This window comes from Oncorhynchus mykiss, chromosome 18 (genome assembly GCF_013265735.2).
Source record: "Oncorhynchus mykiss isolate Arlee chromosome 18, USDA_OmykA_1.1, whole genome shotgun sequence".
NCBI lineage: Eukaryota > Metazoa > Chordata > Actinopteri > Salmoniformes > Salmonidae > Oncorhynchus > Oncorhynchus mykiss.
The window spans coordinates 64843559-64861642 of NC_048582.1; the positions used below are offsets into that span (position 1 = coordinate 64843559).

Below are 18084 nucleotides of genomic sequence, written 5' to 3' on the forward strand. Positions count from 1 at the left end.
TTGATGAATGACATGTTAATAATGCTGCATTAAACTGTTATTATGGCTATAGCACAGATGTCTGTGGGCTCCTTAGATAGATACATTGCTATGAGTGTTCAGCGTGTGTATCTGATGGCTGCAACCATTTCTAACAGGGGGATCATTGTTTTGCAAGTTCGATATATTCTCCCATTTCCCCCGTCAAACCATATACTCTAAGTGTACAAAAATGCAACTGTAAATCAATTATCGAGACGGGTTAAACATTTGGTAACATTTTGTCGGTTAAATTATTCTGATCAATAGGTGCACCGGGTTTTGCTTAACCCCCGGTAAGATAGATGGTACAGTCAATCAGAGAGGCAGGCAGCGGCTGTCGGGTGCAGATATTCGACAAGCAGTCCTATTGCTACGATCAAGTCTCTGCCTAGCTCGGACTTTTCCTTTGGTCAACTCTGTTGATATTAATGTGTCATACAATATGTTCCGACAGTGACAGGGTCTGTAGTTCAAGAGTAAATAAGAGAGACGTACATAGACTACTTGTCATCGTGATTTTTCTGTCTAGTTATTCTATCATTTGATTCCCCTACCGTTCCCTCTTGGATCTACGAAGAGCATGTTGGTGATCTGAGTATACAGAGAGTTTTTCTCCTGTCCTTCTATATATTTGAGGAATGACTGCAACTGGAAAGGGACTGACAATCGCTTGAATGGAAAAAATGGAATACAACGATCTTGAGAAAAAAATTGAGGAGAAACTGACATTAACAGATACATGTAAGTTATTTTATACTCGCCACCATAGGACACATTAGCCACACTTAATGCGGTGCTAAAGGATCAAATTAACAATACAATATATTTCAACAGTGGGGGGGGATTGAATGCTTGGAGTAAATGTGTTGGTATTCATGGACGTGTTGATTAAATCTGTGTGCCTGCGCATGCCAAAGCATTATGTTTGATCTGTCCAATCAAAATCAACAGGACACAATTTGAATAGACATTAACATAAACATGAATAAAAAAAAAAAAATAAAAAAAAACATAATTCATATCTTATTGATTGATACCCTACTATTCCTATCAGACATTTTTTTCACCAAAGCATCAATGCCGGTTTTTTGTTGCCTTTTGGCCACCTGCTCTCCCGATTAAACCAGAAAGATGCACCAGAAAGATGCATGTTCAATATAGTGCAAAATGCCCTGACATCGTTCCTTGGCCAGAGAGCTGGGAAATACTGCGACCTATATGTAATTCTTTATTACCATCCAATACCAATGAACCAATCCAGCACCAGGCACAACAAACAATGCCGTTTTCAAATTAACCTGACTTTGGAAATCTGCTGGTGTCTCTACAGTGTCCAGTTGCTGTCAGCGTCAAACCCTATACCTCAACATAGATTACCATAGCAGACCAGCACCTTGGTAACAAACAATAATATTCCACCAGTAAACCTGGCCCATGCAGTCGGTTAGCTCTGGTCCAAGGCCTAGTGCACGTTCGCCCTGGACCAGAGCTAGCAGTGGTCTGGCCTGGTCTGATTACACCCTCTAGTCATGAACCAGCTGATAGCAGTGGTCTGGCCTGGTCTGATTACACCCTCTAGTCATGAACCAGCTGATAGCAGTGGTCTGGCCTGGTCTGATTACACCCTCTAGTCATGAACCAGCTGATAGCAGTGGTCTGGCCTGGTCTGATTACACCCTCTAGTCATGAACCAGCTGATAGCAGTGGTCTGGCCTGGTCTGATTACACCCTCTAGTCATGAACCAGCTGATAGCAGTGGTCTGGCCTGGTCTGATTACACCCTCTAGTCATGAACCAGCTGATAGCAGTGGTCTGGCCTGGTCTGATTACACCCTCTAGTCATGAACCAGCTGATAGCAGTGGTCTGGCCTGGTCTGATTACACCCTCTAGTCATGAACCAGCTGATAGCAGTGGTCTGGCCTGGTCTGATTACACCCTCTAGTCATGAACCAGCTGATAGCAGTGGTCTGGTCTGATTACACCCTCTAGTCATGAACCAGCTGATAGCAGTGGTCTGGCCTGGTCTGATTACACCCTCTAGTCATGAACCAGCTGATAGCAGTGGTCTGGCCTGGTCTGATTACACCCTCTAGTCATGAACCAGCTGATGGCTGTTATCTTGGCTATCATAATGTGTTTGAATGGTGATTTGATGGTGTGAACAATAGGCTAACATATTGGGATGTACAGTGTTGTATTCCTCTAGTCTTGTGGATGGTTTGGTCACTGGAGGCTGGTAAGGGTAACCCTGCTCTTCCTCTTGATGAGGAAGGCAGGCACTTGATGGAGGCAGAACCGCTGTGCTGCAGCTCTTCATCATTCCAGAAGCACAGTACTACTGACCTCCAGCACTGTGACAGGAGAACCCTGTTTCTCTTGTCCTGTGTTTGATTTGACCTCCAGCACTGTGACAGGAGAACCCTGTTTCTCTTGTCCTGTGGCTGGTGTATGATTTGACCTCCAGCACTGTGACAGGAGAACCCTGTTTCTCTTGTCCCGTGGCTGGTGTTTGATTTGACCTCCAGCACTGTGACAGGAGAACCCTGTTTCTCTTGTCCCGTGGCTGGTGTTTGATTTGATCTCCAGCACTGTGACAGGAGAACCCTGTTTATCTTGTCCTGTGGCTGGTGTTTGATTTGACCTCCAGCACTGTGACAGGAGAACCCTGTTTCTCACGCTGCTTTTATGATAGTTTACCTTTCCTGTGGAATAGGTTTGCTCTGCTCTATGCAGACAGACAGTCAGACAGACAGAGAAAGAGACAGACAGACAGGCAGAGACAGAGACAGACAGACACTTTATATGGAATAGGCGGCCATTTAGGACGCGACCCTATTGCAGTTAGACTCTCCCCTTGACCCCCTGTCATCTCTCTAGGAGCAGTGCCATGATGCCGGGTAGACTGGAGAGGGACACTGACTGTAGAGGGACACTGACTGTAGAGGGACACTGAGACACTGACTGTAGAGGGACACTGACTGGAGAGGGACACTGACTGTAGAGGGACACTGACTGTAGAGGGACACTGAGACACTGACTGTAGAGGGACACTGACTGGAGAGGGACACTGACTGGAGAGGGACATTGACTGTAGAGGGACACTGACTGGAGAGGGACACTGACTGGAGAGGGACACTGACTGGAGAGGGACACTGACTGGAGAGGGACATTGACTGTAGAGGGACACTGACTGTAGAGGGACACTGACTGTAGAGGGACACTGACTGGAGAGGGACACAGACACTGACTGTAGAGGGACACTTCAGGGATAGGGTTAGCTATGTGAAGCCCCGGGGGCTAGAGGGCCACCATGACACTGAGACAGAGAGACAAGCACCAGAGTCCTCTTGTAAGAGCAACATTAGTGGCTTTGTAGTTGAGGCAGCCATGAGACTAAGCCCCTCCAAGAAGCTCTGTTTGCAGCTCACAAAAGGGTTACATCCCGAATGGCCCCCTATTCCCTCTATAGTACACTACTTTTGACTGGAGCCCTATGGACCTTGGTCAGAGGTAGTGCACTGTAAAAGGAATAGGGTGGTATTTGGGACCACAAAAGGAATGGCAGTGAGGCACCCGTTTCCTCGTCAAGACAATGAATCAGCTTTTGTTTAATGCAGACAGAAAGTGTTTTTGAACATGTGTGGTATTGTATATGATATCACTGAAATCCCGAGGACTGGCAGTATACTGCAAGTGTTTGTAAGTCTGTTCCGTGGTATATAAGGCCTACTATCAGTCACGATCTGAACTGACAAAAGTTTTTATGTTTCAAAATACGCCTTGTTGAAGATTTTATTTATCTTCTTGGTTGCAAATTTGTTTTTTAAACTGGAGAACTTTGAATAGAGCTCCAAGACAATAGAGCTTCTCTTCTGTGGAAGTAATCATGGGACGCGGACTGACGTGGACCCTCTTCCACTCTCTCAAAGTTTTCCTGATGCAATGTTCCTGGCCCACATTCAAGATCACAGTTGGCCTGGAAATGTAGTGTGTGTCCCAAATCGTACCCTATCCCCTACATAGAGCACTTATTTTGACCAGAGCTCTATGGGCTCTGGTCCAAAGTAGTGCACTATATAGGAATAGGAAACCATTTGGGACTCAGAAGTAGATTTTGGCTTCAGCACGACCCCCCCCCCCCCCACACACACACACACCACCCCCACCACAGAAGTTCCCTCATTCTCTCTCATTAAAACAGTTGAAAAACAAATTGTTTTTGATGACAAAAACATTTGTTTTTCAACTGTAATACACATGATTAAGATAACATTGTGCATACCGTGTTGTGATTACCTTGTATTTAGCCTACAGCGTCCATTACATTTACTGCTAAGAGAGGGGCTGAATTAGAGGGGTAGACTGACTACGGAAAATAACAAAGTACCTTCTCTCATTTCTCCTTTAGTCAGACATGTTGAAATTCTCAGTTTCAGTTTTGTCTCCTATTGGCAGGGGTACTGTGTGTTTGTGCATTCGGGAGAGGAGGGGTTGGGATGGGTGTGGAAGGGCCATGTTAGAATGTGAGGTATTATTTCTCCAGAGGCCCATATCTGCTGCGAGCGAGCAGGGGGGAGTGACGGGTCAGGAGGGTAGCTAGGGATGTTATTGTGGCATTAGCTGGGTCAGTAGGCGTCTGAGAAGGGAGGGAGGTGTCTGTTTCTCAGGCAGACAGATCTGGGCTCAGCTTCCTAAAAAACATCTTAAAGCGATACTTCAGGATTTTGGCAATGAAGCCCTTTATCTCCTTCCTCAGAGTCAGACGAACTTGTGGAAAACATTTGTATGTCTCCGTGTCCAGTTTGAAGGAAGTTGCTTACTAGCTTTAGCGCACTTGCTAACTGGCATTAGTGTAATGACTCATTAGTGACTCATTAGTGACTCATTAGTGTAATGACGTCAGCAGATGTCACAAAGTGCTGTACAGAAACCGAGCCTAAAACTCCAAACAGCAAGCAATGCAGATGTAGAAACACGGCTAAGGCTAAGTTCATAGGATCAATGTTACATCTCAGAGCTGTTTCCCAAAACCATTGTTACTAAAGTTGCACTTGAAAACGCTTGTTATCTACCGACTGACTGCCTCAGACCACTTAGAACAGCTAAGTGTTTCGTTAGATACAGGCCTACATAGAATATATCTGCTAAACATAGAATCAAGATGTCTGTTTCTCTGCGACCGAACTAAGCTGACTATAAATACAAAGTTGACAATGTCATTGGAATTGTTACAAACAAGGATAAAACAATGTTTGAAATGAAAACCCATATGACCAAATTTAAAAGATAATTAACAGTACAGGCCACACAGGCATATAACTAAATAATATTGAAATAAATGTCATGTTCATTCAATTGAGATCTATATTATTATACAGTGCCTTGCGAAAGTATTCGGCCCCCTTGAACTTTGCGACCTTTTGCCACATTTCAGGCTTCAAACATAAAGATATAAAACTGTATTTTTTTGTGAAGAATCAACAACAAGTGGGACACAATCCTGAAGTGGAACGACATTTATTGGATATTTCAAACTTTTTTAACAAATCAAAAACTGAAAAATTGGGCGTGCAAAATTATTCAGCCCCCTTAAGTTAATACTTTTTAGCGCCACCTTTTGCTGCGATTACAGCTGTAAGTCGCTTGGGGTATGTCTCTATCAGTTTTGCACATCGAGAGACTGAAATGTTTTCCCATTCCTCCTTGCAAAACAGCTCGAGCTCAGTGAGGTTGGATGGAGAGCATTTGTGAACAGCAGTTTTCAGTTCTTTCCACAGATTCTCAATTGGATTCAGGTCTGGACTTTGACTTTGCCATTCTAACACCTGGATATGTTTATTTTTGAACCATTCCATTGTAGATTTTGCTTTATGTTTTGGATCATTGTCTTGTTGGAAGACAAATCTCCGTCCCAGTCTCAGGTCTTTTGCAGACTCCATCAGGTTTTCTTCCAGAATGGTCCTGTATTTGGCTCCATCCATCTTCCCATCAATTTTAACCATCTTCCCTGTCCCTGCTGAAGAAAAGCAGGCCCAAACCATGATGCTGCCACCACCATGTTTGACAGTGGGGATGGTGTGTTCAGCTGTGTTGCTTTTACGCCAAACATAACGTTTTGCATTGTTGCCAAAAAGTTCAATTTTGGTTTCATCTGACCAGAGCACCTTCTTCCACATGTTTGGTGTGTCTCCCAGGTGGCTTGTGGCAAACTTTAAACGACACTTTTTATGGATATCTTTAAGAAATGGCTTTCTTCTTGCCACTCTTCCATAAAGGCCAGATTTGTGCAATATGCGACTGATTGTTGCCCTATGGACAGAGTCTCCCACCTCAGCTGTAGATCTCTGCAGTTCATCCAGAGTGATCATGGGCCTCTTGGCTGCATCTCTGATCAGTCTTCTCCTTGTATGAGCTGAAAGTTTAGAGGGACGGCCAGGTCTTGGTAGATTTGCAGTGGTCTGATACTCCTTCCATTTCAATATTATCGTTTGCACAGTGCTCCTTGGGATGTTTAAAGCTTGGGAAATCTTTTTGTATCCAAATCCGGCTTTAAACTTCTTCACAACAGTATCTTTGACCTGCCTGGTGTGTTCCTTGTTCTTCATGATGCTCTCTGCGCTTTTAACGGACCTCTGAGACTATCACAGTGCAGGTGCATTTATACGGAGACTTGATTACACACAGGTGGATTGTATTTATCATCATTAGTCATTCAGGTCAACATTGGATCATTCAGAGATCCTCACTGAACTTCTGGAGAGAGTTTGCTGCACTGAAAGTAAAGGGCTGAATAATTTTGCACGCCCAATTTTTCAGTTTTTGATTTGTTAAAAAAGTTTTAAATATCCAATAAATGTCGTTCCACTTCATGATTGTGTCCCACTTGTTGTTGATTCTTCACAAAAAAATACAGTTTTATATCTTTATGTTTGAAGCCTGAAATGTGGCAAAAGTTCGCAAAGTTCAAAGGGGCCGAATACTTTCGCAAGGCACTGTATATATATTTTTTTAAGTAAATATTTTCTTAATTCTATTTCTTGGACTGCATTGTCGGTTAAGGGCTTGTAAGTAATCATTTCACGGTAAGGTTGTATTCGACGCATGTGAGAAATAAACTACGTTTTGATTGGATTATTTTGCTACTGTCTGTCATTTCTGCCTCAATATATTTCATGGTGTGTAGCAACATGATGTGCCAAAGCTTCAATTTCCACATCCTTATTCAGGAGATTTATATTAGAATAAGTCCCCTCAATATTTGCCGCCAATGATAATAATATCTTTCTAGGAGCTGATGCGTCGTCAGTATTGTGGAATAATTATAATGTTAAGGTAAGATTTGAATGGTAATAGCTGATCCGAGAGCATCGCTGCCTCTTTCTTTCTTCTTCTCTCGATCCTATAAGTATCGACGTATGTCTCCACGACGCACTTAGTGGACATTCTCTCTGCTGGTGTTTTGAGAAACGCATGTTACGTCTTCGGCTGTTGCAGGAACGACGCATCGTTAAAACCCTTCCGAAGCTAAAGTTCCATTGCTATCGGGAAACCGAGCCCAGAGCGCTCCACGTCAGCGAGCAGTAGCAGCCACATACACACACTCACCGTGCAGCTCAAGCTGGTATAAATCAGGGCCATGGTCACTGACCTCTCCCACAGGAACTAGAGGAAGAGCTCCATCCTGTAGTGCATAGAGACATCCTGTAGTGTATAGAGACAGACGAGGTCATCGCCTTAGAGGACGTCCCAAATGGCACCCTATTCCCTATTGGGTCCTCGTCAAAAGTAGGTTACTATGTAAGGAATAGGGTGCTATTTGGGATAGTAACCTATCCAGAGACGGGCTCACGTTTCCGCTCCCATTGTAAAACACTGAAGTCATTGATGACTAACGTAAGATTCTAATGTCTGTTTTCAATTACTGAGGAATCCTACTCATGTCTCTAGGCCTCTCATATTTTCCACAGAGATCAATTTTACTGTGTCAAAACATTATATTACACGTATAGGAAGGGAGAAACAATGGAATTCTGTGACAGAAATAGTTATATCTAGGATTGCATAGCTACTGGCAATTTACCAAAGTTACTAAAATATTCAGTAATTTTGTCATGGATTGGTAATTAACTGAAAATCTATCTTAATTTTGGTAATTTATGCTTGAATAACTTTAACAAAATGTATTCATATACTTCGGTGTCTGTATTGTCCATGAGTTTCTAGTAGATAGACCATATGGTTCAAGAGTATTTAGCCTAATTAATGAAAAAAACATCTACAGTGAGGGAAAAAAGTATTTGATCCCCTGCTCATTTTGTACATTTGCCCACTGACAAAGAAATTATCAACAAGATTGTAACAAGATTGTAGACCTACAGAAGGCTGTAATGGGCTACAAGACCATCACCAAGCAGCTTGGTGAGAAGGTGACAACAGTTGGTGCGATTATTCGCAAATGGAAGAAACACAAAAGAACTATCAATCTCCCTCAGCCTGGGGCTCCATGCAAGTTCTCACCTCGTGGAGTTTCAATAATCATGAGAATGGTGAGGAATCAGCCCAGAACTACATGGGAGGATCTTGTCAATGATCTCAAGGCAGCTGGGATCAAATAAAATTGTATTTGTCACATACACATGGTTAGCAGATGTTAATGCGAGTGTAGCGAAATGCTTGTGCTTCTAGTTCCGACAATGCAGTAATAGTCACCAAGAAAACAATTGGTAACACACTGTGCCATGAAGGACTGAAATCCTGCAGCGCCCGCAAGGTCCCCCTGCTCAAGAAAGCACATATACATGCCCGTCCGAAGTTGTCCTCTGAATCATTCAGATGTTCATTGGCAAACTGGGTGAAAGTGTTGTGGTCAGATGAGACCAAAATGTGGCTCTTTGGCATCAACTCAACTCGCCGTGTTTGGAGGGGGAGGAATGCTACCTATGACCCCAAGAACACCATCCCCACCGTCAAACATGGAGGTGGAAACATGCTTTGGGGGTGTTTTTCTGCTAAGGGGACAGGACAACTTCACCGCATCAAAGGGACGATGGACGGAGCCATGTGCCGTCAAATCTTGGGTGAGAACCTCCTTCCCTCAGCCAGGGCATTGAAAATGGGTCGTGGATGGGTATTCCAGCATGACAATGACCCCAAACACACGGCCAAGGCAACAAAGGAGTGTCTCAAGAAGAGGCACATTAAGGTCCTGGAGTGGCCTAGACAGTCTCCAGACCTTAATCCCATAGAAAATATGTTGAGGGAGCTGAAGGTTCGAGTTGCCAAATGTCAGCCTCAACCTTAATGACTTGGAAAAGATCTGCAAAGAGGAGTGGGACAAAATCCCTCCTGAGATGTGTGCAAACCTGGTGGCCAACTACAAGAAACGTCTGATCTCTGTGATTGCCAACAAGGGTTTTGCCACCAAGTACTAAGTCATGTTTTGCAGAGGGGTCAAATACTTATTTCCCTCATTAAAATGCAAATCAATTTATAACATTTCTGACATGCTTTTTTCTGGATTTTTTTGTTGTTATTCTGTCTGACTATAAGTTTCTATCTGCAAAAAGAGGAGATGATTGGCTTTGAAGTTACAAACCCTTATTGGTTTGAGTTTGAGTTTATTTTTTATTTTTACAGAGACAGTGCACATTAATCAACGTTTCAGTAAAAGTGCCGGTTTTAGCCAGCCGGCTAATTTTCAACCGCAGTCCCTGGGCAGGTTATTAAAAACAATTACAATATAGACAATAGCAACATAGGACAAGCAAGACATAGCATACAGACAGAGCAACATAGGACAAGCAACACGTAGCATACAGACAGAGCAACATAAAACAAAAAGCAGCAAGACAAAATTCATAAAAGCAACAAAGTGTTTCCACACCTCACAAGCTACAGACAACAGACAACATGGAAAGCGGCAACACACAGCTAGGGACCATGTTCACAAATCTGATTGACCTTTAGCCATGTCTTCAAGCATTTTGTGAAAGTGTGATAGGTGGTGCAGTTATGTGTGTCTGATGGCAGTGTATTCCAGACATGGGAAGCTCTCACAGAGAATGCAGATTTACTAAAGGTGCTTTTCCTTAGGGGAACTATACAGTCACCTCTCATGGCAGACCTTGTGGATCTGCTGCCATATGTCTGGGTTTTCTGTTTAACAAAAATATTGAGTGGAGGGGGAGCCAGGCCATTAAGGATCTTGAATACAAGACATGCGTCGGTGTATTGCACAAGATTTTCCCAACTCAAGAGCTCATGCTTTCTAAGAATGTGACAATGATGATGGCTATTGGGCTTCCTATCAAGCACTTTGAGAGCCTGTTTGTAGACAGACTGAATAGGTTTTAATGTTGTACAGCAAGCTTGGGCCCAACTAGTCAAGCAGTATGTGAAGTGGGGGAGTATCATAGATTTGAAGTACAGTTTTGCTACCTCTGTAGTCAAACTATTTCGTATAAATCGGAAATGAGCTAGGTTGAATTTGGTTATTTGAATTACCTTTTTCACATGCTTTTTAAAAGAGAGGTTGGAATCAAGTATGATGCCAAGGTACTTAAAATCGTTTGAATGGTGTCAGGTATTTCTATATTTTATTCTTCTGAACTTAGCAACATGAATTGGGGTATTAAGACTTCTATATAGGTAGAGCACATTGAATAGAACAAGGCTATGTCAATAATAACATTTGGACATAAATGCAGATACAACCTCATAGTTCCAAGCTCTCGATTTCATGCTGAAACCCTCATATTAAACACCAATGGGATTCGCTAAGTTGGTGGTTTATGTTTAGGATATTACAGCTTTTTTCATTCTATTTGTAATAAATCATGTTTCCTGAGGGAACCGTGAATAATGATGCGTGAGAAAGTTAGACGCAAAAAAATTCTACCCTCTCCTGTTATTGTAATTGTGAGAGGCTAGCAAAAGGGGGGGTAAAGTACGGCCCACCGGGCACTTCAATCCAGCCTGCGAGACCACAACATTTTTTACATTTGTATTATTATATATATTTTTTGCCCCTTTTTTCTCCCCAATTTTGTGGTATCCAATTGGTAGATACAGTCTTATCCCATCGCTGCAACTCCCATACGGACTCGGGAGAGGCGAAGGTCGAGAGCCGTGTGTCCTCCGTTGAATTTCAAAATCCCGATGTGGCCCTCGAGCCAAAACGTTTGCCCACCCCTGGTCTAGCATGTCTTGGGGGTATGATATTTGGCATCTGTAACTTTCTCAGTCATTATTTATTTAACGATTCATTTGGGATTATCCGTTTGGGATTATCCGTAACCATGGTAGCATCCACATTCATGTAGAAGTGTTTAGAAACATATTCTTATTTACAATAAATAACTCCAAAACGATACCGTACATTATTTACCATTCATTTCTATTGGGCACAAAATAATCTGAAACACAACCAAAACAAACAGCCCTGGTTTAATACACCACACTGTAACATAAACATCAGCCCTGGTTTAATACAACACACTGTAACCTAAACATCAGCCCTGGTTTAATACAACACACTGTAGCCTAAACATCAGCCCTTGTCTAATACAAAAAAATAATAATACTGTAGCCTAAACATCAGCCCTGGTCTAACACACCACACTGTAGCCTAAACATCAGCCATGGTCTAACACACCACACTGTAGTCTAAACATCAGCCCTTGTCTAATACACCACACTGTAGCCTAAACATCAGCCCTTGTCTAACACACCACACTGTAGCCTAAACATCAGCCCTGGTCTAACACACCACACTGTAGTCTAAACATCAGCCCTGGTCTAACACACCACACTGTAGCCTAAACATCAGCCCTGGTCTAACACACCACACTGTAGCCTAAACATCAGCCCTTGTCTAATAAACCACACTGTAGCCTAAACATCAGCCCTTGTCTAACACACCACACTGTAGCCTAAACATCAGCCCTGGTCTAACACACCACACTGTAGCCTAAACATCAGCCCTGGTCTAACACACCACACTGTAGCCTAAACATCAGCCCTGGTCTAACACACCACACTGTAGCCTAAACATCAGCCCTGGTCTAATACACCACACTGTAGCCTAAACATCAGCCCTGGTCTAACACACCACACTGTAGTCTAAACATCAGCCCTGGTCTAACACACCACACTGTAGCCTAAACATCAGCCCTGGTCTAACACACCACACTGTAGCCTAAACATCAGCCCTGTTAAATTACACCACACTGTAGTCTAAACATCAGCCCTGGTCTAACACACCACACTGTAGCCTAAACATCAGCCCTGGTCTAACACACCACACTGTAGTCTAAACATCAGCCCTGGTCTAACACACCACACTGTAGCCTAAACATCAGCCCTGGTCTAACACACCACACTGTAGCCTAAACATCAGCCCTGGTCTAACACACCACACTGTAGCCTAAACATCAGCCCTTGTCTAACACACCACACTGTAGCCTAAACATCAGCCCTGGTCTAACACACCACACTGTAGCCTAAACATCAGCCCTGGTCTAACACACCACACTGTAGTCTAAACATCAGCCCTGGTCTAACACACCACACTGTAGTCTAAACATCAGCCCTGGTCTAACACACCACACTGTAGCCTAAACATCAGCCCTGGTCTAACACACCACACTGTAGCCTAAACATCAGCCCTGGTCTAACACACCACACTGTAGCCTAAACATCAGCCCTTGTCTAATACACCACACTATAGCCTAAACATCAGCCCTTGTCTAACACACCACACTGTAGCCTAAACATCAGCCCTGGTCTAACACACCACACTGTAGCCTAAACATCAGCCCTGGTCTAACACACCACACTGTAGTCTAAACATCAGCCCTGGTCTAACACACCACACTGTAGTCTAAACATCAGCCCTGGTCTAACACACCACACTGTAGCCTAAACATCAGCCCTGGTCTAACACACCACACTGTAGCCTAAACATCAGCCCTGTTCAATTACACCACACTGTAGTCTAAACATCAGCCCTGGTCTAACACACCACACTGTAGCCTAAACATCAGCCCTGGTCTAACACAATACACTGTAGCCTAAACATCAGCCCTGGTCTAACACACCACACTGTAGCCTAAACATCAGCCCTGGTCTAATACACCACACTGTAGCCTAAACATCAGCCCTGGTCTAACACACCACACTGTAGCCTAAACATCAGCCCTGGTCTAACACACCACACTGTAGCCTAAACATCAGCCCTGGTCTAACACAACACACTGTAGCCTAAACATCAGCCCTGGTCTAACACACCACACTGTAGCCTAAACATCAGCCCTGGTCTAATACACCACACTGTAGCCTAAACATCAGCCCTGGTCTAACACACCACACTGTAGCCTAAACATCAGCCCTGTTCAATTACACCACACTGTAGTCTAAACATCAGCCCTGGTCTAACACACCACACTGTAGCCTAAACATCAGCCCTGGTCTAACACAATACACTGTAGCCTAAACATCAGCCCTGGTCTAATACACCACACTGTAGCCTAAACATCAGCCCTGGTCTAACACACCACACTGTAGCCTAAACATCAGCCCTGGTCTAACACACCACACTGTAGCCTAAACATCAGCCCTGGTCTAATACACCACACTGTAGCCTAAACATCAGCCCTGGTCTAACACACCACACTGTAGCCTAAACATCAGCCCTGGTCTAACACACCACACTGTAGTCTAAACATCAGCCCTGGTCTAACACACCACACTGTAGCCTAAACATCAGCCCTGGTCTAACACACCACACTGTAGCCTAAACATCAGCCCTGGTCTAACACACCACACTGTAGCCTAAACATCAGCCCTGGTCTAACACACCACACTGTAGTCTAAACATCAGCCCTGGTCTAACACACCACACTGTAGTCTAAACATCAGCCCTGGTCTAACACACCACACTGTAGCCTAAACATCAGCCCTGGTCTAACACACCACACTGTAGTCTAAACATCAGCCCTGGTCTAACACACCACACTGTAGCCTAAACATCAGCCCTGGTCTAACACAATACACTGTAGCCTAAACATCAGCCCTGGTCTAACACACCACACTGTAGCCTAAACATCAGCCCTGGTCTAATACACCACACTGTAGCCTAAACATCATCCCTGGTCTAACACACCACACTGTAGCCTAAACATCAGCCCTGGTCTAACACACCACACTGTAGCATAAACATCAGCCCTGGTCTAACACACCACACTGTAGCCTAAACATCAGCCCTGGTCTAACACACCACACTGTAGCCTAAACATCAGCCCTGGTCTAACACACCACACTGTAGCCTAAACATCAGCCCTGGTCTAACACACCACACTGTAGCCTAAACATCAGCCCTGGTCTAACACACCACACTGTAGCCTAAACATCAGCCCTGGTCTAACACACCACACTGTAGCCTAAACATCAGCCCTGGTCTAACACACCACACTGTAGCCTAAACATCATCTGCATAACACCATCTTGATAAGCAACTCGGGTGTGTTTCTGGGTTGGATCAAAAGCCTGCATACCACTCTCCAGGTGGAGGGTTGACCACATGTGTTTTATACAGTAGCCTAACAGTGTAGTTATTCTCATTTGTGAGGGGTTAAGTGCCTTGATCAAGGACACAAAGGCAGGAGATAGTAGGCCTACATGGGATCAGAAACCAGCAGCCTTCTGCTATGCTGACCTTTTCATGTACGCTACATAGACTCCACCAATTATCGGTCATGGAAATATGGTTAAAAGTCGTGGAAAAGTCATGGAATTCCATCTGTCAAAATGCGTATGAACCCTTAACAGACCTCTGAATAATCAGAGGTCTCTATAGCATAATGCATAATGCCGTTTGATCATTTCTGTGAAGGACTTGGAAAAAGACAACTCCTGCACCTCTTTCATCCAAGTCAAACACGGGTTATTCTATTATTATTTGTATTATTTGTCATTTTTTAAATCATTTTTTTATCCCCAATTTCGATCTTGTCTCATCGCTGCAATTCCCCAATATGCTCGGGTGGCGAAGGTTGAGTCTCGAGTCCCCCGAAACATGTCTCGCCAAACTGCGCTTCTTAACACCCGACCGCTTAACCCGGAACCCAGCCGCACTAATGTGTCGGAAGAAACACCGTTCAACTGATGACCAAGGTCAGCCTGCAAGTGCCCGGCCCGCCACAAGGAGTCGCTAGAGCTCGATGAGTCAAGTAAAGCTCCTCCCGGCCAAACCCTCCTTTAACCCGTAGATGCTGGGCCAATTGTGCACTGCCCTATGGGACTCCCGGTCACAGCCAGTTGTGACACAGCCCGCGATCGAACCCCGGTCTGTAGTGACACCTCTAGCACCACTCGGGAGGCCCAAGCACTGGTTATTCTATTGGTAAACTTGGAAAGTTCCAGTACCCTCGTTTTGCCACCTTAGCTGCGTCACTCCCATGATCACTCCGAGAGGCTTGAATTAGACACGAGCCACTCTGCCCGACAAACAAAATAGCACAAGACAACAAAACATGGTAAGAATGTAAGAAATGTTCTTGCCTTGGATTTGAATATAAGAGCTCCCCTTGAGCCGAAAATGGCCATCAGTGGCAGTGATGTCGAGAAGACTGTTGAATATGAGGAAATCCTTTCATGTCTGACTATGAGCTATGTTAAAATGCTATTGTTTTTAACTGTAAAATATTGCCTCATCCGTTATCCCTTTCTTACCCAAAGATCCAATTTTATTGAAATGCTTCTTTACAGATGAAAAGAAAACAGAAAACAGTCATGAGTTTAACATTATATGCCAGTTGGAGGGTTGTAGTCGATGCCTCAACTCTGCTTTGTGACGACTAGGATTTCCTTTGTAGCCAATTCAATATTCGGTACGTAAGAAATACAGCTACAGTGCCTTCGGGTGGTATTCCTACCCCTTGACTTATTCCACATTTTGTTGTGTTGCAGCCTGAATTTAAAATGGATTACATTTATGTTTGGATTTGTCACCCATCTACACGCAGTAACCTATAATGACAAAATGAAAATGTTTTTTTATTTTTTTAAATATGAGCAAATTTATTGTAAATGAAATACAGAAACATTGATGGAATATGTTTCTAAGTTACAAAAGGCATTTGGTTGATTTTAACAGAGAAAGGTGTGTGTGTTCGATTCTGTTTTTAAAACTGTGAAACTGCATCACAGATTTAGATCGAGTTAAAAGCAGGATGTGTTTAATTCGAGGTAGCAGGAAAAAGGGGGTCACAATGTGAATAATTAAGATGGAAAGACAATGGCTAACAAGACAATGCGTTTTTATCTAGTCCATGCTTCTCATGTTAATTTGCTTTTAAAGTGTGGTTACATGCATATTTATGCAGATTACTCACTAATTAGAGTTGCTAAACACACAGTATAGCGTTTTAATATGCATGGTTTAATTTGAGCTACTGTCGAAGCATAGGCCTAGTTATTGGATATTTTTGTTATTCTCATAGTTTCATATTTCTCCATTTTTTGTCCTTGTTTTGTTAGAACAATATTCAATCTATTGTAGTTTCATTCAATCTTCACTTCTGCCTGAGTTTTTTACTTGTATTAAGTGACTTTAGGTCCTTGAAAAGCGCAATATAAATATAATGTATTATCATTATTATCATCTGGATCCAGATCCAGGAAGTGAGGTCATCCATCATATTCATAATAGTGCCTGTTGAATCTGTCAGTTAGTAAGGTCCCTCTCTGACTAGCTATTGTATTACAACCAGACCAGAGGCACTTTCTTTCCTCTCTTCTTCTCTTCTTCAGCAGCACACAGTTTTATAGTACATGTCCCCGGGGCAGGATTGTCACACCGTTAAAGTTTACTTTGGTCATTTTGATACAATTTAATCCATTTTATGTGTTAAGTACTTGATTTCTTGCTATGCAAGCTGGTAGGATGGCATCTGTCCACCTTTTGCATTAAACTTGAATAGACTTTGTTACAAGCAGATTGCTGCATTGCTTGTATGTAATGTTTAACACACCTACTGATTTAAATAGCAGTATGCATAAACATGGGTGAAATACTTCATTGATCTACACAAGTTAATCTGATTTAACAGGTTTTTTTTTACCCACTCAATCAATATACAGTGCCTTCGGAAAGTATTCAGACCCCTTGACTTTTTCCACATTTTGTTGCGTAACAACCTTATTCCAAAATGGATTAAAACATGTTTTTTTTTCATCAATCTACACACAATACCCCATATTAACTCCATATTAACTCCATATTGACCCCATATTGACCCCATATTGACCCCATATTAACTCCATATTGACCCCATATTGACCCCATATTATTAACTCCATATTGACCCCATATTGACCCCATATTAACTCCATATTGACCCCATATTGACCCCATATTAACTCCATATTGACCCCATATTGACCCCATATTAACTCCATATTGACCCCATATTGACCCCATATTGACAAAGCGAAAAAAGTTTTTTACATTTTTTTTTGCTAATGTATAAAACATTTAAAAGATACATTTTTTATTTATTTTTGTGATAAAAAACAATTGAATCCATTTTAGAATAAAGCTGTAACGTAACAAAAAAACTAAGAAAAGTCAAAAGGGGTCTGAATACTTTTCCGAATGCTGTATAGTATAGTCCACAATTATATTAGAGCTCTGTAGTGTTGTGGGTGAACAGCGAGTATAGGAGGGGACTAAGCACACACCCCTGAGGGGGCCCCAGTGTTGAGAGTTAGCGTGGTGGAGGTGATGTTGCCTACCCTTACCACCTGGTGGCGGCCCGTCAGGAAGTCCAGGATCCAGTTGCAGAGGACGGTGTTCCGTCCCATGATCTTAAGCATTGGTGACGAGCTTTGAGGGGACAATGGTGTTGAACTTTGAGCTGTAGTCAATGAACAGCGTTCTTACACAGGTATTCCTCTTATCTAGGTGGGTGAGGGCAGTGTGGAGTGCAATTGAGATTGCGTTGTCTATGGATCTGTTGGGGCGGTTTGCAAATTTGAGTGGGTCTCAAGGGTGTCTGGGATAA

The 18084-nt window shown here is 43.1% G+C and overlaps 1 protein-coding gene across 10 annotated transcripts in view; it reads left to right on the plus strand.

Moving 5' to 3' along the window:
* The first annotated feature begins 349 nt into the window (after positions 1 to 349).
* Positions 350 to 18084, plus strand: part of LOC110496692 (MAP7 domain-containing protein 1) — a 91834-nt gene continuing 74099 nt past the window's right edge. For all 10 annotated transcript variants that reach the window (XM_036953502.1, XM_036953506.1, XM_036953505.1 and 7 more), the window contains exon 1: positions 350 to 762. In XM_036953502.1, the coding sequence (XP_036809397.1) occupies positions 696 to 762 (67 nt within the window). In that variant the 5' untranslated portion in view covers positions 350 to 695. The remainder of the gene's footprint in view (positions 763 to 18084) is intronic.